The sequence below is a fragment of the Entelurus aequoreus genome, linkage group LG07, assembly GCF_033978785.1.
Source record: "Entelurus aequoreus isolate RoL-2023_Sb linkage group LG07, RoL_Eaeq_v1.1, whole genome shotgun sequence".
Taxonomy (NCBI): domain Eukaryota; kingdom Metazoa; phylum Chordata; class Actinopteri; order Syngnathiformes; family Syngnathidae; genus Entelurus; species Entelurus aequoreus.
In genome coordinates, this window is record NC_084737.1 from 68,086,095 (window position 1) to 68,113,235 (window position 27,141).

A 27,141-nucleotide genomic window follows, 5' to 3' on the forward strand; every position below is an offset into this window, starting at 1 on the left:
CCTCACCAATGCGCTTTTGGAAGAATGGTCGAAAATTCCTATAAACACACTCCGCAATCTTGTGGACAGCCTTCCCAGAAGAGTTGAAGCAGTAATAGCTGCAAAAGGTGCACCGACATCATATTGAACCCAATGGGTTAGGAATGGGATGGCACTTCAAGTTCATATGCGAGTCAAGGCAGGTGGCCAAATACTTTTGGCAATATAGTGTATATATCATTGAGTAGGTGTCAGAGAAGGCACCCAATGCAATTTGTTAGCATACTGATAAACATGTATTAGTTCAGCACCATTGCTAACAGGTCCAAGCTTTGTCAAAGGGCCTCTCTTATTTACGCCATCCTGGATTTTTAATTATGCTGACGAAGAGCAAAGGAAGCATCCCTCTCTCTCCTTGCGTCTGACAGTAAGGTTGAGATTCCTCACCTGTCCAACATGGGAGCTGCACCTGTCACTGTGCACTTAATCACACACAGGGACCAATGCTGGGCCTAGACACTACACAGCGCCATCCTACTAATACGCACAACACACACACACGCGCAGGCTAGCACTCCAAATTAAAATGAACTTTCTCACCACCTATGGGGCAGAGCGTGGCTGATGATGATGGCTGTGAAGCATTGGCTAGGGGTGGTATAGCGATGGTAGAACGATGGACTGTGAGGGGGATGAGGGAAGGTGGGTGGGAGGAGGGGGAAGAAAAGTTGTCATTTCCCGACTCCTCATTAATATTCTGAGGTTAAGAGCTTTTCAGCGAAACGTAATTAATTGAGCTCGAGCCTGACAGTAAACAAGCAATTTCAAATTAAAGCGAAATGACAGCGGCGTCATTTGTTAAAAATGTGCGGGCCCCCCGATTTTGGCAACAGATAAATGAGGGAAAATGTTAAGGAGGGAGAAAGTGATGAAGATATTAATCTTCACCTGTCTGTGTCAGCGTGCCACTCATTGCTGCAATGTTGCTCTCCATCCTCTGCAGATGCTTCTTGTCCTCTCGGCATGCCATAATGAGAGGAAGGATGTATTTCTGCAATTAAAAACAAGCCACAATATTAGACTTCTCTCTGGTGGGAAGTGGAGGAAAGATGATGAGAAGACAGGGCCACCAAGACGAGGCGGCGGAGGGTCAAAGACATTGTTTTATTGGACTAGTGCATCATTGTTTAAACTGTGGCTGATTGAGAGCACATTTTCCTCTCCCAAGCAAGTGCATCAAGCATCAGGTGTTGAAGCCATTAGTGGATTAGAAAAGGGCTTCACTGCTGTTGGTATTATCGGTTTAAGATTTTAGTTATCTACCAAGATGGTTCCGCTCTCAAATTGGAGGATTTACTCTAATAGTGTCAATGATTTAGGATTCAGATCAGTGGGTCTCAAACTTTTTTTTTAACCAAGTCCCACACCAGAAAACACTTAGCTCTCCAAATACCACTATAATGACCAACATTCAAATACAGTAGCGTAGTAGGCCTAAGTATTCATAAAAAACAAGGCAGTTTTTTTTAACAAGTATATTCGATATTTTTGGCCACTGTAACATTACACACAGTTTGAACAGCAACACTGTGTTTAAATATAAAGTAAAATACTGTACTTTAATCAAGTGATTATTTAGCGTACCACTAGATGGAGGCTGCATACTACAGCATGAGACTTTAAACTGTTTTTAACTTTTTAACTGTTTTTTATCTAACAAATTGTTCTTAGGATAATTTGTATTTGCTTTTTCAATGTGTATTTTACTTCTGTTTTAAATGTTATTTTTTTAATCTGTGCTTTGCCTGTATTTCTTTGTGGTGTCCAGCCCTTTGTTCTTCAACTGTGGTTGTTTTTAAAGGGCTTCATAAATAAAGTTGGTGTGGTATGGTATGGTACAGTTTAAGAATCACTGATTTACTTGATTTGATTGTATATTTATTTCTATTCAAATACGTTTCATTAAATCATAATAAGAAAGCAAACATATTTCAGCGCAATCAATGATGAGAATAATTTCAAGCCAAAGTCTGGTAAATATAATACTATTCAAATAAATAGTTCCAAAAGGAAAAATATAACAACTAAACAAGTTTGACATGTGCATTTCCCAAAATAAATAAGGATTTATTACTTGAAACAGTTGAATTTGTGCATGAGAGAGAGCTTACCATACACAATTATATTTAAAAATGTGGAAGATTACAATACCATGTTTGCCGATTTATAATCCCTCAGACAATTTGTAGTCTGTAGCCCTCTTTGCCAGGTTTTCTGGCCAGCTCAAGTGACAGCAGACTTCACCAGCAAGTAACAAACATTTTTTAAGGTAAAAACAAATGAGTGTCAACACATTGTAATTAATAAGCAGGTTACCATGGCGGAGGTGTTTACAAGGTGCACAATAACATAAATAAAGTATGGGCAGAAGCAGGACATATGGTGTGACTGGCGCTACGCTCTACTGACATGACAGCAACCTGTGCTGTCCCGCCGGGGGATCCAAACACCCAGGTGACTGGCAGCTGGTGTGAAGACAACTGAAGTTGGCGACACAGCAGATTCTTGCAAGATATAGCAGAACGCCTTGATCAATCATATGCGGTTTTACACAAACATTTAAATCCAACAAAACCTACAGAGTAGTTAATATGTCTTGTTGTGCCATGTGCTCCCTCTTAGTCGTGTCATAGAGCTTGAGATCGAGTGCAAAAGCCTCTGTCCTGCTCCGAAATGAGCATAATGGTTTCCACATGCCACTCAGACTGCTACTACACTGCTGTATTAATCGCACTGAGGACAAGAGGCCCCATGAACTCATGTCCAAATGCTGCTAAACCTGATATTAAACCAGGCTGATTATTTTTAGATGGCTGGACATCAAAACACAGTTGTGAGTTGTGTTAGCCACGATAGTTTTTAAAGATAAAACCATAACTGAGGGAAAAGGAAGGAAGGCATTGACATGAAGCAGGAGGGCTTTAATAACCACACCAAAGCAAAGTTACATGCTGCAGAGACGCCAGCTATTCTAAAACTATAATTCATCAAACTGATGTGCTTGCTAAGGCCACCAATTTAAATGTAATACCAGGGAGGGGCAGAACGGACAGTTCTGTAAATATGAACTACAATAAATATATATATATATATATATATATATATATATATATATATATATATATATATATATATATATATATATATATATATATATATATATATATATAACATGTTTTAGAGAAATATTAACAGTGAATAAAAATTCAAAGTAGAGAACATAGTCAAAAAAGACTGTGACCTACTGTACCTTGTAAAGTTGATGACAGCCATAGGCTATGCCCACCATCATGATGGTGAGGGCACCATAGTTTCTCCATCTTAGGCCTTTTGGACCTTGACATCAAGAAAAAACATTTTACCATTACAATATAAAGACTACATGAATACTTTATTAAATAAAGCTAAAACAGCATTCATTTTATTTGAGATGCTCATCTGCCAGACATCTTTGTCAGGAATTGTAGGCATTCATAAAAAGCCAGTGTAAACAAACGCTTCTCGGCAAAGCATGTTTTAGATCACTTCAGGTCAGAAGTGGAAAAATTGTTCCATGACTGCTAATACAATAGAAGAATGCTCTAATAGACGGCACATTGATTCTCATACGTTTTTAATAACCCTAAACCAATATTTGTAATACACAGATGCGTTCAAAAGAAGAGTGTTGGTTTCAAGAATTGTAGTACAGTATGTGTTTTTAACAATGGGGATATTACTGAAATTTTATTTTTTTCAGCTTCAAATAAAGTACAGGTTAATTTTTGCACATTTGCAATTTATCAATCACGCCTCTACAAATCAGAAACAAATATTTTTAATGTATTTTATTATTTATCAGGAAAACTCGTCCTTTTGTGCTTTTTCTCAGCAAAAATAGGCTGTTTATTTATTATTTGTCCAACCAGAAAACATAATTCACTGTAAGTATTATGTAAAAATAAAACTTAAAATAGTTGCAGCCGTCGATTATTTTAGTAATCCAGTAAGCTATTGATTAGTTTGTTCAATTAACCAAGTAATTATAAAAAAAACACTTTATGGCCTCAATGCATAATTACGGAAATATAGTTGAAATAAACACAGATTTTGCTTCCCATAATCTTCATTCTTTTATTCCAATAATGTATATATATAATAAGTATACATTTAAATTGCACTTTTTACATCCATCCATTTTCTACCGCTTGTCCCTTTCAGGGTCGCGGGGGGTGCTGGAGCCTACCTCAGCTGCATTCGGGCGGTAGGCGGGGTACACCCTGGACAAGTCGCCACCTCATCGCATGTGTGCATTAATAAAAATCATAATTTTCGCTGCCACACAGATCACAGCATCATCAGTGTGTGAATGTGATGTGTAACGTAAGGCGCTTTACACTACACATCACAGGTATAGTAAATTGCTATGTACAAAACCCAAAACCAGTGAAGTTGACACATTGTGTAAATCGTAAATAAGAACAGAATACAATGATGTGCAAATCCTTTTCAACCTATATTCAATTGAATAGACTGCAAAGACAAGATACTTAACGTTCGACCTGGTAAACTTAGTTATTTTTTGCAAATATTAGCTCATTTGGAATTTGATGCCCGCAACATGTTTCAAAAAAGCTGGCACAAATGGCAAAAAAGACTGAGAAAGTTGAGGAATGCTCATCAAAAACTTATTTGGAACATCCCACAGGTGAACAAGCTAATTGGGAACAGTTTGGTGCCACGATTGGGGTATAAAAGCAGCTTCCATGGAATGCTCAGTCATTCACAAACAAGGATGGGGCGAGGGTCACCACTTTGTGAACAAATGCGTGAGCAAATTGTCCAACAGTTTAAGAACAACATTTCTCAACGACGGCGTTTCTGGGTGTTGTTGATACAGGCTCTCCCTTTGCATAGTAGAGTAGAGCGAGACTGTCAATCCGAAGTGTTTTATTGATCATCTTTTATTATCATTCATTAGTGCGGAGTACCTATACATTTTATGCAAAATATGTTAATCAAGTGTGTAAACAATTGTGTTTAAGGCAGGCTTATGCTTCTATGTACTTTACAAAATATGTGAAGAGAGATGTGGAGGGCTATAGGAACTGAATCGAATCTAATAATTAAAACAGTCAATTTATTTTAAATGTTGATCTATAATCAAAGGAGAACATCAACATCAAGCTAGCATGCGGGATTGGAGGGCAAGAAGCGAGCCGGCGTAGCGTACGGTGGCGCCTTGACGCAGCAGCATAATCTAGGTTTATGTGAGCGTGTCAGAAACAAAAAAGGCGTCTCTATTACTTGTGTTTTTCCACTGTAGTCTGTCTATTGTAGTGACCTGGCAGGGAGCAGGGAGTTACTAATGTTTGCATGTGCTTTGCATGGCCGTGATGTTGGAAAACACTTCACATCCTGCACAGAATCAAAAGGTCAAACAAAACTTAGCAATGGTGTCAAATGGTTGGTGATAATAAATGTGTTTTACATGCAAGGGAGCAAGGGATCATAGTAACCTTAGTGGTAACCTCCTACATACATACTATACACATATACATACACACCTAGTGACTGGCTACACCTTTTTTTTTTTCTAATTCATGACATTTTTATGGTGCGCTCGCCTCCCATTGGTTAGTTTGCTAATAGACATTGAGAGGCAAACACTGAGATAATTTCCATGAATGTCTGACACCACTTGATATTTGTCGCAGAATAAAATTAACAACCATAGCCGTTTCGTTTTTGTACCCATTATTATTTTACCTTTCGAGTCTAAGAGTGTACTGTATATCAGACTTTTGTCATTGTTTGACTGTTTTGCTGAGTGACTGATTCTGTGAAACTGTGTCATCATGCAAGCTGTCATGAGGGTAGGCCAACTGTCTGTCAAACTGGAAATTCCCTATACCGGAAAATGTCAGTAAACAAAATACAGGTCTTGTAGATATTAAACACCTGTTTATTCTGTTTCATTTATCTGGGTGGCAAAATACCGTGGGCCTCATGAATATAATACAGCTATTCTACTGTATTCTGATTTTGACTTAATTGGACGTTTTTACCGGGTCTATATAACGGATTGGCATGCAGATCAAATGAAAAACCCAGTGTCAAATTGTATGTAGTATATAGTTTCAAGGTGAATGGTATTCTTCTCACACAAGGGCATGTTTTATTGTTACTGCATCATTTAGTGTTGAACCTATAACCTTCCCTATCGAAAATGTTTGAATTATTCCCCAACATTCATTTGGTAACCACATAAATTTGGGTCTTCATCAACATTATAGCTGCGATAGACTGTCACCTGTCTCGCAATACTGTGCTCCTGAAAGGCGTAAGAGTCCTTGGCATAGGTGGTTGACCCTGAACAAGACTCACTGCATCACATGAGGTCTTCACCTGCCCCCCCTCCTCCCCTTTAGGACTTTCCGATCTTTCTCTGCCTCTACATTTTTCTCTAGCACTTCCACTCTGCCATCTTGCTTTTTTTATTTGGTCACTTAAGCTGGGGAACAGTGGACTTCATCCCCCGGTTTTCCAATCTCCTCTCAAATTTATTGGGTTCAGTGGAGGCCTTCCTGTCCTTCTACCGCATGGAAATAGAGATCAGAGTATCCATTACTTCGACAGAGATGGATGCGGGTCCCCATGCACTGTCCCTATAACAAGGACATCACAGGGAGGTAGCCCTCTCTTTTCGGCATGACCCCCCATACAAGACTCCCCGCTCTCACCTCATTATGCAGCTCCCTTACAACCGTTTTGATATAAAACCCCCACTATGGACGTAGAGCCGCGAGTCCACCTAACTACATGGCCATCCCATCAACATCACTTTCATTACAAAACATGAGATGCCGAGGGAGTCAAGGACAGTGTGGTAATAAATGAGGGTGGAATACATCTGGAATCATTGTCATATGGGTTAGGTATTACGCAGACTTTATTCTGCATTGGAAAATCAGTGGACAGCATTCATAACCCCTTGAGGTAATAAAGATACTGGTTGCTTTGTGTGGTCTTGCCAGGGTGGAACCGTTTCAAACACTATGGCAGGGGTAGATGTCATGGGCCTGTGCTGTACAATGCCATATTTCCAGGGTCCAAAACCTATCTCAGGGCTAATGATGGAATATGTTGATTGGTATCCAAAAAGATCCAGCAAACTGCCTTGCGAACTTGAACCTACGTGAGCCACAAACCTTCAAAAAGGCTTCTGCATTCAGCCAGATTGTGTCATTAATATATATGCATGACTTGGTAAAAACTTTAGGATAAAGCTGAAAAATGCTGCATTACTTCTTTGCATTTATGGTCTGTATGACTATGCATCGATTGGGGGATAAAAAAGGATATACTTAAGGATAAAGCTGAAAAATGCACATGCCTCATAACTTTGCATTTATGTTGTGTATAATTTTGCACCATTTAGGGGATTAAAAAATGAGTTGTGCACTCACTGTGAGAAACAGTGGCTAGGTGAGTTGAGTCAAGTGGATGTGGAGCCCCGACACTTCTGAAAGGCAGGACTTCTTCTGTGCTCCCCGTGCGGTGGATGGCCAGGTCTACCTCCTCATCCGTCAACCCTGCAATCAGTTAAGACTTTTAAGAAACTCATGAGGGCCTGGTGGCTCGCTATACATCTTATCGCGGAACATCAAAATGGCACCTTTGCTGTCATAATACAGACATTCATACTTTCAATTCCCCCCATTAATCTTTGAGAACATATATGAATGTGAACTCATTCTATTTTACTGACTATAAGCCTTAAGACTGTGTTTTCATTTAATAATTAAAAAAAAATCCTTGGGGAGTTTTAGCTTAAGAGAGACAATGTGCGAAGCTTCACTCCAATGAAATCTGAAACTCTGCAAGCCTATTAACTGCCACCAAAGGCAAAGAAAATAACTCTGTCCACTTCTCCTTGTTATATTTCCCATGTGTAAATTTCATTCACCCCAGACAGCTAAAATGCATTATTTTAATTTCTTCATTGTAATGTAAATGTATTACATAAATTTGCAAATGCCAATATAATTTAATCTTCAGATCTTTTTAATGATTTTAGTTTTGATTAAATTGCAAAGGGCTCCCTGATGGAGAATCAGAGCGAAGGAGGAAAAAAAAATCTAATATGAACATCATCTTTTGTGGGAAGAAAGGGACGTATCCAGGCTTTGTGTCCCCATTGATGTATGGTAGGTCGAATTTCAATGAATACTTAAGTCTAAACAAAGAATGACCATTGCATCTTGATAAACTTTTGGATAACTACACTACCGTTCAAAAGTTTGGGGTCACCCAAACAATTTTGTGGAATAGCCTTCATTTCTAAGAACAAGAATAGACTGTCGAGTTTCAGATGAAAGTTCTCTTTTTCTGGCCATTTCGAGCATTTAATTGACCCCACAAATGTGATGCTCCAGAAACTCAATCTGCTCAAAGGAAGGTCAGTTTTGTAGCTTCTGTAACGAGCTAAACGGTTATCAGATGTGTGAACATGATTGTACAAGGGTTTTCTAATCATCAATTAGCCTTCTGAGCCAATGAGCAAACACATTGTACCATTAGAACACTGGAGTGATAGTTGCTGGAAATGGGCCTCTATACACCTATGTAGATATTGCACCAAAAACCAGACATTTGCAGCTAGAATAGTCATTTAGCACATTAGCAATGTATAGAGTGTATTTCTTTAAAGTTAAGACTAGTTTAAAGTTATCTTCATTAAAAAGTACAGTGCTTTTCCTTCAAAAATAAGGACATTTCAATGTGACCCCAAACTTTTGAACGGTAGTGTATACAACACAGAATGTTCAAAATATATTTGGCCATGACAAGCACTTCTACTTTTTTCTTTAGGATTGAGCAAATTGAAACAAAAGTAGTAGTATAGTAAAGCTCCCACCATTAAGTATTTGGAAAGACCTTGTAGTTTCAGTTGATGGTTGTAATGTTTTCAAATACAATATAAAATAAAAGATGTTATTGTTTGTTTTATAGTCGATAAAAAAATCAACATATCTCACGCCGATATATCAATTCATTTAAGTTCTTTGTTTTGACGATTAAAAAAATAAACTTTTTTATTTTTATTAATGGCGGAGCTTTGTCTCCAGCATTTTCAAAACCCCCTATCTCCCTTGTTTCTTTAACTGAGATACACACATAGCAACAATATGGCTACTGCTACCGTTAACAAGAGCAAGACGTTTGCTCACTAGAAAGGAATAGTATCGTCATGGGTTTGGAACTGGTTTGGCTTTGTACAACAGACATAAAACAAGTGACTGCATGCTAAAAACTTAAGATTTAAGCCAATTGCAGCAAAAGGCAGCAGCACTACAAACTTAATCCAGCTTCAAAAACAGGGCCATCCAGCCCAGTGGGAGAAATGCCACTCTTTGTGTGCAGTAACAAGACTGCTACAATCAATAAACTCCTTCTCCAAAGCAGCCTCTTGTGGGGAAATCATCTACCATAGGCACCGTGTACAATATGGTAAGAAAAGGGCATGATGGAGAGCGATTACTGAACCGCTCTTTAAGTAGAGTAGAGATATTGAAACATTTCATTGTGTATTTGTTTTCAAATTTAGTAATGAAAAACATCCTTGCGACAGTCCCTTGGTACATCACGCTTCAAAGTTGCGTGATTTTTTTTTTAAAGCTTATGTTACACATTTTTTGGCCTAAATTAAAGGGAAACTTCGGTTTTTTTCAACCTGGGCCCTGTTTTCATAATTTTTTCTGTATATGTGAGTGCTGGATAAAACATTTTTTGAGGTCGCGCCAGTATTGAGCAGGGCAGGCAGCCTCCAGCCCAGCTAACGCTCGTACACAGGGCAACTGGCTCTCGTCAAAATTCGGCCTATAAACATGCATTTTTTTCACACTGACAGGCTCAGATAGTTACAATGAGTGTCCGACAACATACTAGAAAGGAGAAATTAACGTATGTCTCTACCTTTAGCTGGAGATCGCTGTTTGTTGTGAGCTGTGTCCAAATCTCACCACGCTACAAATCTCGTTCCGAAATCTCGGCGTAGCGTAGCGTGGTGAGATTTGGACACAGCTCACAACAAACAGCGATCTCCAGCTAAAGGTAGAGACATACGTTAATTTCTCCTTTCTAGTATGTTGTCGGACACTCATTGTAACTATCTGAGCCTGTCAGTGTGAAAAAAATGCATGTTTATAGGCCGAATTTTGACGAGAGCCAGTTGCCCTGTGTACGAGTGTTAGCTGGGCTGGAGGCTGCCTGCCCTGCTCAATACTGGCGCGACCTCAAAAAATGTTTTATCCAGCACTCACATATACAGAAAAAATTATGAAAACAGGGCCCAGGTTGAAAAAAACCGAAGTTTCCCTTTAAGCATTTTTTAAAGCATAAAAATGGCTAAATAAACTCTAAACAATAATATAGTAATAGTGACCACTAGATAAGACCAAACCAATCAGAGCTTGCTGTTAAGAGTCGTGGCAGCATTAATATATTGGATTAAATGAGTGTAAATGCGACTATATGGGTGTTATTTCATGTTTAGGGAGCTTTTATAATATTAAAAAAACATATTTAGTAGGTCATAAACATGTTTTCTGTGTGCCAATTATGAAAATAAATTATTTATAATTAATAATTCCTAAATACATTTACCATAGTCAGGCCCGGAAAACAAAATAACAGCGATGAACAGAACATGAAAATCAAGCAGCTTTCAATCTGAATGTAGACAAATCAGTCTCCTTACGGCTGGTATTTTAATTATTGAATTATCTTTGTCAATTGTACTTACTGCTACAGTACAAGTATGTATAGATACAGTACGTCTTTGAGAATTAATTCAACACCGACTTATAAAATGACACCAGTATGTGTGTGTGCAGGAACAAAATAATAATAATAATAATAATAATAATAATAATGGAACGTCCAATTCAATTCAATGTGTTAGAGCACTCAAAGTAATTAGACTATATTGGGAGTGTGAGCCTTGGTCAGCTGCTATATACCACTACCACTATGACCTTTTCTTGTTTTAAAACCTACAATATTTCAGCTAATTTATTTCATAGACTACTCCCACAGGGATGTCCCTGTCATCACCAACAATTGAAACCCCGGAAAACATAAAATTGCCTCAAAATTCTTGAATCCATCCATCCATCTTCTTCCGCTTATCTGAGGTTGGGTCGCGGGGGCAGCAGCCTAAGCAGAGAGGCCCAGACTTCCCTCTCCCCAGGCACTTCATCCAGCTCCTCCCGGGGGGATCCCAAGGCGTTCCCAGGCCAGCCGGGAGACATAGTCTTCCCAATGTGTCCTGGGTCTTCCCTGTGGCCTCCTACCGGTCGGACGTGCCTTAAACACCTCCCTAGGGAGGTGTTCGGGTGGCATGCTGACCAGATGCCCAAACCACCTCATCTATCTGGCTCCTCTTGATGTGGAGGAGCAGCGGCTTTACTTTGACCTCCTCCCGGATGACAGAGCTTCTCACCCTATCTCTAAGGGAGAGCCTCGCCACCCGGCGGAGGAAGCTCATTTTGGCCGCTTGTACCCGTGATCTTGTCCTTTCGATCATAACCCAAAGTTTAGGACCGTATGTGTGGATGGGAATGTAGATCGACCGGTAAATTGAGAGCTTTGCCTTCCGGCTCAGCTCCTTCTTCACCACAACGGATCGATACAGCATCCGCATTACTGATGATGCCACACCGATCCGCCTGTCGATCTCACGATCCAGATCCACTCTTCCCTCACTCGTGAACAAGACTCCGAGGTACCTGAACTCCTCCACTTGGGGAAAGAGCTCCTCCCTAACCCGGAGATCAATCAATCAATCAATCAATGTTTATTTATATAGCCCTAAATCACAAGTGTCTCAAAGGTGGTACTCCACCCTTTTCCGGGCGAGAACCATGGACTTGGACTTGGAGGTACTGATTCCCATCCCAGTCGCTTCACACTCGGCTGCGAACCAATCCAGTTAGAGCTGAAGATCCTGGCCAGATGAAGCCATCAGGACCACATCATCTGCAAAAAGCAGAGACCTTATCCTGCAGCCACCAAACCGGATCCCCTCAACGCCCTGACTGCGCCTAGAAACTCTGTCCATAAAAGTTATGAACAGAATCGGTTACAAAGGGCAGCTGTCATGCCAAATTTCTTCCCCCCTACAACCCCCCCCCCCCCCCCCTCCATTTACTTCCGGGGCTGCGTCCAATAAAGTCACAAAGTTGCCGGGGGTCCTTAACCGGCACGCGACTGTCCTGTTTTGCGCCTGTACAAAAAAGCAATAATCAATTTCTTCAGATTCCAGCAGCTGTCAAAGACGAGGTATCCTTCCAGCGACGGGCAGTCAAAGCCGAAGTGCTATCGATCGCTGTCAATGACGTAAGAGGAAACATGACCACGGAAGTAAATGGGGGGGGGGGGGGGGGGGGGTTTGTAGGGAGGAAGAAATTTGGCGTGACACAGCCTTGGCGGAGTCCAACCCTGACTGGAAACGGGTCCGACTTACTGCCGGCAATGCGGACCAAGCTCTGACACTGATCATACAGAGAGCGGACCGCCACAATCAGACAGTCCAATACCCCATACTCTCTGAGCACTCCCCACAGGACTTCCCGTGGTACACGGTCGAATGCCTTCTCCAAGTCCACAAAACACATGTAGACTGGTTGTGCAAACTCCAATGCACACTCAAGGACCCTGCCGAGACTATAGAGCTGGTCCACAGTTCCACGACCAGGACGAAAACGACACTGTTCCTCCTGAATCAGAGGTTTGACTATCTGGCGTAGCCTCCTCTCCAGTACACCTGAATAGACCTTACCGGGAAGGCTGAGGAGTGTGATCCCACGATAGTTGGAACACACCCTTCGGTTTCCCTTCTTAAAGAGAGGAACCACCACCCCGGTCTGCCAATCCAGAGACAGCCCCGATGTCCACGCGATGTTGCAGAGTCTTGCCAACCAAGACAGCCCCACAGCATCCAGAGCCTTAAGGAGCTTTTTAACTACCTCAGCCCCAGAAATTTCTAGAATCATTGAAGACAAATATTGGCCATCCAGTAGTCTACAGAAGGTCCTGAGTGCCAGGAAGTGGTGAGCATGATGTGCTGAGTTTGTGTCAGACTGCACTGTCAAATAAGCAATCATGTGTCCCTGGACTCCTGATTCATCTGACCACAGCAGACTACATGGTGGCACTCTATTGAGTAAGACAAGCAAAGCTCTGAGATTTATCAAATGACAAGAAACAAAAATATTGTAGGCCCTAGATTCTTTTTATCACCTGGTGCAATGTCCAGAATGAAGTTTAATGAATGCAAATTTTAATGGATGTTCTGTTATGCCGTTTTTACAGGAAATGAAAGCTGTTTTTTAATAACCAGATTTTAAAAAAAGTACAATTCCTCAAGCTGTTTCTGCTTAAAGTATAGCTTGAAAAAATGTATTGATCTGATTTTTTAATAAGTGGGCTGAATACAAAAGCCCAAATGAAAGCACCCTTAGATCCCCCCCCCAAAATGAAAACAATGCTTTACATATAAAAGGAAAGACAAAAAAGGGTTTGTGAAATGTATTAGAGGTTCCAAAACCTGTGGAATGACCCTTAGACCTCCATTTCAGATCGAACCATGGGGAGATGAATCTTTAAGACATAAATTACACCTAATGATGACACCATAAAAAAGAACAATATTGGAAAGCTATTTTGTATTTCATTATACTGTATTATTTGGTGCACCTGATACACGTAGTGCCTGTTTATGAGTCACAGTATTAGCAGATGCTCAGCCAAAGCATTTGCTTTGACCTTGCCATTCTCATTGGGGCATGAAATTACGGTGCTGGCACCTCGATATTACAGCTATAAATACTGTAAACTGCATATCTGGACTACGTTTTCTATTGTCTTTCAACATAAACCTGATCGGTATTTATTTAAAGGAAAACCCATTGCTCGTCAGGTTATTTATAGCTCTATTTTCATAGCCTCATATTCTCCTGGCATTTTTTAAGGGCAAAGAGGCAGTAAGGCTCTTTTATTAAATCAATTTCTCCAATTCTGGCACTCCTGGACTTTATGGGTCAAGACTTCTCGGCAGGACAGTCAATTATAAAAATTGGACACTAAAATATTTTGGGTAAAAGGTGAACATGTTTCCCTTCAAGGGTCTTTGAGAATAATTAGGTTTTGGATAACAGATTTACAAACAAATATCAATGGCAGAGGTCGTTTAACACGTAGAAGGAGGTGAATGGAATACTAACAAGTGGAGCATGACATCAGCATGTTTAATAAGTTGTGATTGTGCTTTATATTTTGTAATTTGATAAAACTGCTTGAAAATAGTATACAATCTCATAGCATATTCATTCATGTATTAAAAAAAAGAGATACTGCTCTCATTTCCCTGCTTTTATCGCCCTACTGATGACAAAGTAGGCAAGACCTCGACTAGGTGACGCCGTGGAGTAATTTATAACCACATCAATCCCTTTACCTTCTTTGCAGGCCTTGGTCATAGTCATTTTTGTCCGAGAGGTGAGTCACATAACCCCACTTACATATAGCATCCTATTACTACGCGGGATGATGAACCTCATCCTTACCTTCATACTAAGCACAGTAATAGACCAACAGCCTATGTTCTGTGTGGCCCTCACTCTATGGCCTGGCCCTTCACTCAGGGTGAAATCTATTTGCAATATTTTAGCTTTTTTTTTAGTACGGCTTCAAAATAGTCCACCATTGGGCCATCAAAGTTGCAATTGCAAGCACTTTGGTACAGAAAATTGAAAAACACTATGGAATTTACTACATTTTTTTTTAGCAAAGTACGACGTCAACAAGGTTCTTCAAAATAGGTATAAATAATTTTAAATGTTAATTTATCCATTTAATTTGTAATTAATTATTATTGTTTTCTGCATGTAAAACTTGAATTAAATGGTAGGAAATAATACATTTTTAGATGCATCGCAATTTGGACATGAATGATTTTAAAATCGAATAGTAAACATCAATAATCAATAATCAATTTATTTATTGTAATTAAAGTAATGCAGAAAGTTCTAAAATTTGGTTGACTGCAGCGAGCCACCTCACCGAGAGATCTGACCAGTTCCTTTATTACAGGGCACTTATGTTCCAGTTTTGCATACATTTCCATTAACTTAATAAATGTGATGGTAATTTTCTTGTTACAAGTGCACTGTTTTTAAAAGTTGCAAGAGATAAACTCATATTTAGTGAAACGAAAAAAAAAAGTAAAACTGTAAACAATAAACAAATTAAAGATGCATCGATAATCGATTTTTAATCGAATCGTAGCTGCTGAATCGTAATCGAATTGTGAAGTGGCCGAAGATTCCTACCGCTACCTACTAACATGCATTTTTTGTTAATACTATTGTGTCTGCAACATATTAATTGGATTTACATAATTCTTTATTGGGACAATTGCTTCAGTTGTCGTACGGTTCGATTTTTGTCAGACATTTTTAAACAGATTACAAATGAAAATCAAGGTTTGACAGTAAAACACAGTAAAATTACTGTAATTACCCCTTTAAAGAAACCTGAAAACGAAGTAACGTAGAAAATAAGAAGGCATTTACAGAGCGATACTGTCAGCCAAGTGATGTTTTATAGATATTGCTGGGATTAATTGATCTTACATGTAACTGAATGCTCACTAAAGTGCCACAATAAATACAATTTTAGGTTATTGTAACACGTTTCCTCTTTCAGTGGTGGCAAAAAAGCAAAAACAAACTTGTGGAGTTTCTCTTTTAGATGGTTTTGAGTGACCCTTTTGAGGCATATTTTACATTGAGCTATGACTAAAAAAACTAATTTTGTTTTTATTTTAGATGTTCGAACGCAAGTCAATTATGTGTAATTAGGGAAAATGTTTGTTTGCATTTGGGATACAGTTCTTTTTCTACCAGTTTGATAAACTAGGCACAACTGAGCATGTCAGCTCTGGTGCCTCGGTCAAAATGACATGTGATGTAAATGTCCTCAGAAATGACATATTTTGGCAATTATGTGCTAATTGTCTTGGCTAAACCTTGTTTCCAAAATGAGTTTTAAGGCTTTGGCTGTTACAGTGTAAGTGTTAATTGTAGAGGACTGTCGACTGACTAAAAGAGACTGCATAACATTATAAATGTATTTCACTCAAACAGAGTAAAAACCTATTTGATCCCGTCAAGTAACAACTAAGGCAAAATTGTCCAATTTGATTATAGTGTTGAAATGTAATTTATTTCCCCAAGTCCTCCGCCAAATGAGAAAAAAATGTATTTGGTTTATATTGTGATTCATATTATATCAAGGTGACAAACTTTCAATATTTCAGCCAGTCCAACAAGGACTCAGGGAGGGCAGCTACGAATATCGGACTGCATAATTGGCAATTCATACTCAGAATTGACAGTTGACGGAACAGAAAATTATATTTTTCAATGAATATTGAAATAAACCACACTATTAAGATGCCTTTGAAAGCAGAGAGATATGAATACAGAGGCATCCTTCAGAGGAGATTAGAGCACAAATGTGCGGTGAAATAATATGCACGAGCAAGATTATTGTGTAAAGATTCTGCAACATGCAATCAAAGTGGGCCCTATTTTCCCCTTCATCAGCTGTCCTGCGTAAATACTGCCAGCAAGAGGAATCCAATTTAAATTCCACTCTACCGAGAGATGGTATTGTCTCATTTTATGTGTGCCTTGACATTTCTGGCCGTTAATATAAAGTAAAATCCAGATGTATTTACATAAATATGACATTAAACTGTACTAGAAATTAAGACTGACACATTTGCAGAAGGAGGTGGAGGCTGATTGAGTTTCTGGGTGGAATGGTTGAGAGAACAGCAAAAGAAGATCAAATATAAGCACGTCTTGTGCTACTGTGATCTTTCTTTTTTTAAACTAAATAAAGGAAAACTGGTGATGTAAAAGGTAAAATAGAAACCAATAGCACATAGTCAAAGATTTGACGATTCGATTCGGAGGAGTCTAATTTGACTATCAACTTTGCAGTCGAATGGTCAGACATCAAAACCCCACCTGGTGGGGGGGGGGGGCAAGTTAATACCTGCTAGAGGCCCTCGCGCACAGTGTGTGTTTTTAAGGTTAATTCGTCATCATGTCGTCTTTAAATATGGGGAAACTATTACGGTAAGCAGACAAAAAGCGATCCCTATTTCCTGGTGTGACCTCGCCTCTCTAAAAATTGCTGCACTTGTTTTGGAATCCCCTATCTCTTATATAAAATATATTTGTCTGTAAATAATAATATTTCACTAATAGTGTTGGGAGGATGTTTTACATGGGGGACGTGATTGAGGCTCATCAGGACGCGCTACTGTCAGATACAGAGACGGAGCTCGCTGTGCCTTTGCGTGCCTTTTGGCCGGCTGAATTGTCGCTGTCGGCCCTGGTGGGACAGATCACTGGAAATTGGACATGCAGCACATGCCAGAATGGACCACCTCGTCCTGGAGCCTTTTGCAAAGGTAATGTCCTTCCGCAGGTTCTCACACAGAAGCTTTGTACGACTTTTACTTTCTCCATTTTGTCATGTTGGATGTCCTCTTGGTTCTGCGCGCCATGAAAGTGCCTTTTAATTAACCTCAGAATATACATGTGTAAGAGCTAGAGCACATCCATATGACGTTACTGACACCTACTGACCAGTCAGTACACACTACGAAGACAGTGCTAGTATCTACACCACAAGTGATAACTCTAAAACTAAGTAATAATACATCTTTTTCATGAAATCACGTTTACTAAATGACACTAAAGACAAATAATATCTTGGGGTGTCTTAGAATAGTCAACGATTCGATTCGGAGGAGTCCGATTCGCCTATCAACATCACAGTCGAATTGTCGGACATTGAACGCTCCTCACCTTCCTCCGTGGGAGGGAGGCGATTTTAGTATCCGAGGCCCCCCGTGTACATTTGTTGGCTGTAGCACACAGAGCCCACTGTTCCACCGCGCGTTTCCATCTATGAGAAAATAGACACCGGCGTGGAGGTGTAGATTTGACCAGTTTGCTCGTAGAGGAGACCTCCGTCACTGCTTCCTTCTGGCAATAGTGATGATCCTTCCCCAGGTTCACCTAAGGAAACCTTATTACGACTTTTACTCTCTTAGACCCTCTCAATGCTATTGGTGGCCCCCCGGATGGTTATTCTGTTAATATATATGTTGTTTGCTTTAGCGCGTTTTACCGGGGCTTGTCCCCGTACCAACGCTACAATGACTGCCTGTAACTGTGTCACTCAGGAATTCACTGATGTGTGCAACTTAAAGGGGAACTTCCCTTTTTTTATTTTGCCAATCGTTCACAATACTTATGAGAGACAAGACGACAAACATTTTTTTTGCAGGTTAACATGTAAAAATCGTCTCGTTCTTGGTGGCTAGCAATGCAGCTAATGGGAGCAATCAATTTGACCTCTAAATCACTTTAAAAATGCATTCAAAAAACGCCAGCAATACTTAATTTACGTTCCGTAATCTGTATAATAACCAAGCTGTAACAACATTGTTATTATAAGAGCGAACAATGAAGAACTCTTTTTCTAGCATAGTAACACATCTGTGTGCTTCGGTATTAGCCGTAAAAGATAACTATGGCAAGGCATAAGCTAGCTTCTACGTCAGCACAAAACGTGTTTGAGTTTGTAATGCACAACACAATGCGATAAGACACACATCTGTACTGAGTGAAAAACATGAACAATCATATTACAGTATCTGTAAAGTATTAGCCCACATGTCATGTTTTGTTTATACACAGCTAGCCAGACAGCGTATGCGGTCTGTCATGATACACGCATGACATGCTGCATGTATCATGATCAATATAAAGTGTGACTCACTCAATGGACAGTTGTCTGTTTGGCCCAGCTTGGGTAAGCACACCATTTATGTCGAAATATCATGGCTTCAAATTCCACATTTTGCAGCTTTGAATCACTTTCACCTCACTCTCTGGGCGTCCGTCTGCTCCAACGTCTTACTCTTCCTTCGTGCAGGCTTTTATCTTTTTTTATTTAGCTTCAAAAAGATAAGGTTGTGAATCCTCATTTGTCCAAAAATAGTCGTCTTTGTTGTTTGTGACCGAATCTACCATGATTAAAACAAACTCACGCCTTTGTTTACGGAAGTAGGAACACACATTTGTTGCCAGAAGTCGGAAGTGCGCTGCTATGGAAATGGAAATCAATGCGCTGGAAAAATCAGTCCTGGCAAACATAAAAATGATCAAAATACAGTAAATATTGTACATATTACATATTGTTATGAAAATGTCTGTTACTACATTATAAGTACATACTTGCAGTGTGTATATAAAAGTTTAACAGAGGGTTTCAAAGTTAGAAGGCTTTGAAAGCTACAACTGTGACTCCCATTAGCCGCATCTCCCAAGCGTTTTTTATCATCTTTAAAATCCCCCCAATGTTCTTGTCTCTCATAATGATAGTGGACGATAAGCAAAATTTAAAAAAAAGTGCAGTTCCCCTTTAAGTTCATATTCTATTTTTGTAGCTGCTAGCATATTGCAATTCACCGACTGTCATAGTTTGCACGAAAACGGCCTATTTCATATACATGATAAAAGAAAAGTATACAGCGAAAATCTACAATCCCAAGAAAATTGGACTGAATCATTAGCATTTATTCTCTTTCCAGCACATGAATTGTGTGCTCAATATCCCAGGAGACTATCGCTGTTATGAACATTTAAAATGGTATTATGAGACAAAGCACAGGAATTTTGAAAACACGTTTTCTCAACATTCAGGTGGTAACAACAAACACACTAAAATCGGCATTTTGGTTGTTTTGGATGAACACGACATTATGTTTTGGATACTACAATATTTTGTTTGTAACTTGACCTACTGCAATTAATAAACCTCATTGAAAATAACTAGCCTCCAAGAGTTGAGCACCACTGGCATAATGGCATAAGAACAATCTAAAATATTGCTACTAATAAAATAACAACAATACAAATATTAGTATTTTAATTTATGCACAACCTTTTAATTAGCCTTAAAAAAAACAAAAAAAAAACAATCCCCTGCAGAGTAGCTGTGCTTTTAAAAAAATATAGTAAAAAGACAGATTTAGCCCAAAGTCACTAAATCGAATTTAGATTCAACTCTGAAAATCTTGAGTTGAAGACAGCCTTAGTTATTTAAACAATACATGTTTTATAGTTTAATTTTCGGTATGATAAACTGGTCACTCATCAGAAATTATGGCGGCGGTGGCGTTCAACCAAAAACGAAATATGCTGAGTCAGTATGAGGTTGCAGAGTAAGCGCACAACTAAAATGAATCATCTGCATTTAAGGGGAAATGCTTTTGATTTGCAGCCTTATTGTTGAGTGGCTTGAAAGTTATCCTCTGAAAACGGTTGTACTTAGTGTTTCATTGCTATAGTTTCTCTCATCTTTACAATGTCTTTCCCTGAGATCGATGCCCACATGCAAATTGAGGCTTCTTGTTCGGATCTACAGTGGAACCAACTTTCCAAAATAAATCTGCATTAAAACATCATACATATTTCATGGAAGCAAAGTGCGGTAAGAGCAAACCATTTCTTTTTTTGAGTGCAGCAAATAGTTTAAAACAAAGAGGAAATAAAGAAGTATATGTGGTGTAGTACAACATTTGATGTAGATAGGCCAATAATATTATAATTACTATTATTATATTGCTAAAAGAAGACATCTTAGCATACAATATGGGTGGCAACAAACAAAGAAATGTCAAAAGATTTCAGGAGTGTAAGAGCAGCTGGCAACCATAGATTTGGTTTCAAGTTACCTTTCTACGCTCACGTTTTGCGTTTTAGGGAGTCCCTCAGACGCATGGCTCCTTAAAGGGGAACCGCACTTTCTTTGGAATTTTGACATGACAACAGATGGATTTTTTTTAATGCATTCTAAATGTTAAATAAATTTGATCAAAAGTCTGCTTACAATGGAGCTTATGGGAGCCGTTCAATTCTGCCTATGGATACCTCCATTCGGGTGTATATGTGTAATGTAGTAACGGGCGCATTCATAATAGCATTTAATATTTACTATTTAAATAATTTTAAGCATACGCGGCACATTGATTTAAAAAAAGCATCACGTTTGCTTTTTTTTCCCCTTCATCGCTGATTTCTGCTCACTGCAGACTTTATGAGAGCCAACAAACATAGTAAAACATCACTTACTGCATAAGGTCCGCTGTCATTAGGATGCTGACTGCTTGTATGTTCATATATTCCCATTTAGATGAAAAATGCCTCATAATCCTTGCAAAGAAACGATAGGCAACATTCCAAAAAAAGTGCAGTTACCCTTTAAGTATATATCACAGTACAAAAAAAAATGTTACAGAATAAAAGACAACTTCTCAACACTGTTTAGGTATACTATGCTGATGCTCAGGAAAAGGCCAGCTACTAGAAAAGTGTGGCATAGCATGGCACATTTCCACGACCACATTATACTGAACCAATCTAAATGAGTTCAGACTATTAAGCTTTTTTTCGACAATATATTGCACAAATATTTTTGAAGGACATGTCAAAAGCAATCAAAATGAATTGCATAATACACAAACCTGTGGAACCCCTACTGAGAAACCCATTCTGTCAGGTCTCAAATTTACAATAACAGTTAAATTAGGTAAAAGGGTTAAAATGCTGGGAGGCAATATTGATAATTCCATTGAAAATGCAGAGGGAGTTTGTCAATATTAATTTTCCTGAACCCAAAGGAGCATCCCGACTGGTGTGTCATTTATTCACAGGGCCTGGAATCATGCACTCTGAAAGTACATCGACCATATTAAATCCCCGAGAGGCTAAATCCATAACCTTTGACCTCTATCACCAACAAAAAACAAATCTGCGGAAGACTTGCAGTTTGAATATAATCTGTAGAGCTCTCAAAGATTACAATGTTGTATTTATTGCATACCTTTTTTCTTCAGGAAGGCTTTTCTGGTGGCAAGGGGACTCTGACGCACTTTTGGATTTTGAAGAAATTTCACAGCCGTAGAAATCTGGGAGGAGACAAAAGTCACATGAAATTATAGGACCACATGAAAGTGGCACTTTCAAAAGCCCATAGTGTCAGTAGAGAAAAATATTTGTTATACGTGGAAAAACATTAAAAGAATAATGGATATTGCTAATAATGGAGAGAAAACCCACCTGGCTATTTTCAAGCCAATGCAAATGGAGAGAATGACCAAATCAGCAGTTATAAAATTAGCCCATCAAGAGTGCTCAACAAATGGAGAACAGAGCTTAATTTGCTATTACCCTCTTAAAGACAAACTTCCAGTCTTAAGTGCCTATAGTGAAAGAAAATCTATACTTAATGCAGAGGTGATCATTTGTATCTAATAACCTTAGAATCCAAGCTTGAAAACCTCTGTAATCCTTCCAGTTAAAAACCTACCATGATCAAATCACGCAGTCTAAATGTTGTAATGACCTGAAACATTAATGCACTAGAAAGTTAAATAGCATCAGAACATCAAAAGTTTTAAGTGCACTGCTTTCATCGATTTTATTATGTTTTCCTTTGAGATGAACTTTAATTTTCCATCCGCGTATGCATTTCCAAGAATTGGAAGGAAGGTGGGGGGTGACTGTCCGTCAAACAGTATTAAACAATACATTTGAAGCGGGCGCCTTGGAAAATGGATAAATATGTAAGAACGCAGAGAAAGAGGAAACAACTGGAGGGGAGGTTTAGATGACTTATCACACCTGTGGTCCCTGTGATTCAATTGCAAAAGTCATCCCTCTAATAGGTTGAAAGGTTTTGATTACTCTTCTTTTCTTTTAGTGTTGAAAGATACAAAGTGATTGAGCGCCCTGCCAGTGGTAATTCATTTTGGGTAATGCATTGCATATACTATGAACCCATTTCCATCCAAAAGAATTGCAGTTTCAACTTGTCCAGTGAGTGGCTGCGTAGCGAGCTTCATTTCTGTGACAAACACACAAGACTATCATGTCAAAGCAAGCTCATGGATCTTATTAAAGTGTATTTTACTTTTCATTAGTGTGCGCACTCGGCAATTAAGGTGGAACACAATTAAATACACTCTGGTCTAAGTAAGTATTTAAAAACATCCCCACGCATGTAATGAAGTTTCAACAGTGGAACTTGTTTAACTCAACGCCGCTCAGATTGGCTGACTGACGTTCACACAATCGGTTTTGGACATAACCGAAACAAGAAATTGCTTGAACATTTATTTACTTGTGACTTTCGTCAGATAACTAATTTAAAAACCTACTTACTTTTTTGCACATGCATATAATGTACCTGTTGTTTCTTATTCCTTTTCTTTATCTAATTGCACTATTTCAATTTTTTTGATCTTTGCGTTTTTTTATTGCATGTCTGTGACAGAGAATGAGCTGCTTCTAATCTTATTGTACATGTGAAGATTGACAATAAACGGAATTCCATTTGATTTAGTTTTTACTGCTTACACTGTGTTTCTCCATTTGTGTATATTTTATGTTTGATTTGTCTGTTTCATATCTTTCAAACTTTTATCTAACACATCTACAACAGTAATTTTGGTGTTTCTTGACAACAATGACAGTAGTGTTTCATACATGCACACATTTTATCTTCTTGTGGCGACCTGCCTAAAAAATATATTGGGGCATTTTTTGTTGCTGTGATAGAATCCAGGTCAGTGATTCTCCAACTGTGGTATGTGTACCTTTGTCTACACTAAGTCGTTTAACCCCTTAAACGAATAATCATTTAGCCTAAACCCCGTTTCAGCCACACTAAACCAGCGTTTAACGTTCCCCTCCTCGGACAAATTTTTACACGGGTAGGTCAGCCGTGTAATTCTTGAATCTGCGGCACTTAGCTTTGTATGGACTCATTGATCGTTTAAAAAGTGAGTTCGGAGAGGAAGTGACGCCAGAAAGACCTCACCCACACAGGAAGTGACGTCAGAAAGAACAAGCCACAGCCAGCTTCTTAATAAAGCGGTTTCGTAGCTCGGAGCTAACCCCTGGAAATATGAAGGCGAGTCATCCAGACATGCCGTGTTTCTCCTTCTTCTACATATACAGACGCTTGTGGAAATCACACATGAATACCTTAAGAGAAAGCGATTGCAGCTGTTTGGGATACAACACTTCTCAGACGGCAAGAGAACTTTCCAATGTCTGGCCGAGTCAGCTGCGATGCTACTTAGTGAAAAACTTTGTCCATTTGTCGAAGGAGTCAACGAGAATGCAAGCTCCCGTGGACGTGATTAAAAAGATAGCGTGTGCTTTGTATTACCTGGCCGTCGAGGAAAACCTTAAATTCATTTAGACTGGCAAAGCAGACCGTATCAGTTATTGTCCGCCATGTATGTCGCGGACTCAACGTCTAGGTCCAGAGTATATAAAGTCACCAAAAACGAATAGACAATGAAGGTGAAGGCAAAAGAGTGAGGAATGTCCTGACCAGATATCTAGATCCCTAGATTAATTCATCTTAAATGTTCTTTGTCACATTGTTTACATCTCTAATAAAGATTTGATACATTTATGATGGCTCAGATGTGATTCACTACAATAGGGCCCCACAGCACACTGGATTCCAGTTAATAGAAATACCACAGCAATGGATATTGTTCAGATAAGTTAAATTTAAGAACTTGCGCACAAAGCAACACTGGAGATGGCTATGACATGCGCATTTTCCGCACAGGCGCACTAGGTCGCGTTGCGCTGGCGGACGTGGGGGGGAGGGGTCTTAAATAGTGGCATTGTTGTGTGTGGACACGGATAAGGTTAGGTGTGATTTACCCTGGATAACCTTATCCGGTTTAGTGTAAACAGGGCTTTAGATTATGGGTGCTCCATTTAGTGGTGCGCCAAAGAATAACTTGATTGAAGTGCAGTGTTTTATTTTCCGATATTCAAACACTGTGTTATTGTTCAAACTGTGTGTACTGGTACAGTGGCCCAAATATTAAATATACTTGTTAAATAAAACCTATGCCTTGTTTTTAATGAATATTTAGACCTACTACGCTACTGCATTTTAATGTTGGTCATTACGGTAGTAGTAATAAGAAAAACATGATACCATAACAAAACAGTACAGACTTTGATGGGTTCTTCTACTGTACTACATGTACATACAATCTAAAACATTCAAATGCTGCTACATATTATTTAGTGAACAAATATACATAAATTACACTACTGCATACTATTGTTGTAGACTGAGTGTGTTTTAGAGTTCTGTATTTCCACAAATTGCGTCCATTACTTTAATTGTCACTTGGCCCCAAATATTCACTATTCTCATAAGTGCCATATTGTACCTTGAATATATACTTTTTTATTTCCTCCTATAAGGAAAACAAACACACAGATGCTGTTACATTAGACATCTTTAGACCCCACACACGTTTTGCAAAGTTAACGGTGAACTTTAAAGAAGAAAGGGCTGCGTATCAATGCTGACTAGAAAACATTATAAACCCATCCACTCAACAAAGACCAGAAAAACATGTAAGTAATAGAATTACAGTATATCCAATAAATTACACAATACATTGTGGTATTAATTATTACTGATCGTCATTTGTTGTGAAAAAAATTCCCCCCCAAAAAATAAAGGCCTCCCTATATGAAATTGACACCCCAGTCACTATATAAATTGTAAAGAAATATTTATTTTTAAATAACAGCTTTTAGCAAACCTTAAATTGTTCAAGTCAAAACAAAAAACCTTGGATAGCCGTAATATACAGACTAAAATGTAATATTCTAATATAATACCTGCATCACTAGCCAAGTGATGCAGGTGCTATAACAAGGGAATGACCTTATAGAGAGGGAATATGCTGAATTAGCAATATTTTTTCCTTGCCTTACCGAAGCAATAGACTATATTATTGATAAAATATTGTGGCTGTGTTAATAGTCATAAGCACAACATCTTTGTAAGGAACATGGCCAGCTCAGCGGCAAACTAATGAGGTACATGTCCATTTGGTTAGCGGTAGACCTTCAGGGAAAGGAAAAGTGCACATCTTAGCAGATGACATAGAAGCTTTAAACAAGTTCCACCCAGACATCTCAATCAATTATAACCACATTGCACAGATTTTAGTCTTGTCTTGTTATTGACTTATAGATCATCTCAGTTATAGTGTTGGGTAGCACAACTGGGCTTTTAGGGTGTGGGATGCGAAGAAACAAAACAAGATAGATTCAAACTGAGACAATAATGAATAAGACAAAATTATAGGAACCAAAGAATAGCTAAGACATTGGTAGGTGTTTGTTTAATTTTTATTTGAACAATTTTCCCCCCTTGTTCTCTGAAGCTCTACTTGCTAATGCACCAAAGTGCTTCATGTTAAGGGCAATAATCATTACAAACCAGATAGCCAATAAAGTGTCAGGTAAAGCAGAAAAAGAGGCAAAAACTCAATCACAGGAGCAGAGACCATTAACCAACACACTTAACGTGAGTGAAGTTGATGAGCGAACAGGATTACAGCAATGTTATTGAGTTTGAATTGGACAAGAGTTGCACTGCACTGCACAGCGCAATATTACAATTGCGATACGCTGATTTGTGAGAAATGAGAACAAAATGCATTTACGCTTGGCCAACAACATGCAGTAAACAATGTAACCAGTTTCAAAGTTTAGCTAGACCTAGTAAAAACATTCAACAAGAACTGTTTGTCGTTATGCGGTTATTAATGTGATATTAATAATAATAATAATAAAGAAACAATCCTAATTAGCTGTTGAATATTTTTTTGAGTGTATTTTACGTTTTCCCTTTTTGTTAATCAATGCATAAGCTATCAATATTACACATTCTCAGTCAAACTATCAATGATTGCGGAGATATGGAGAAGGGTAGGATTAAATAAGCTCTGTTTCTTCCGACTCCTTTTCAGACACGTTGCAGTGTGCTAGTGCAAGCATATAATGTTCCTTAATGTTATTGTTAAAGGGGACCTATGATGATTTTAATACACATTTAATCTAGATCAGT

The 27,141-nt window shown here is 38.7% G+C and overlaps 1 protein-coding gene across 3 annotated transcripts in view; it reads right to left on the reverse strand.

The window, feature by feature from the left end:
• pex14 (peroxisomal biogenesis factor 14) overlaps positions 1-27,141 on the reverse strand; it is a 115,418-nt gene that overhangs the window by 34,086 nt on the left and 54,191 nt on the right. For all 3 annotated transcript variants that reach the window (XM_062054341.1, XM_062054342.1, XM_062054343.1), the window contains exons 3-6: positions 22,057-22,141; positions 7,488-7,613; positions 3,290-3,375; positions 928-1,030 (exon numbers count right to left, since the gene is read on the reverse strand). In XM_062054341.1, coding sequence (XP_061910325.1) covers positions 928-1,030; positions 3,290-3,375; positions 7,488-7,613; positions 22,057-22,141 — 400 coding nt within the window. The remainder of the gene's footprint in view (positions 1-927; positions 1,031-3,289; positions 3,376-7,487; positions 7,614-22,056; positions 22,142-27,141) is intronic.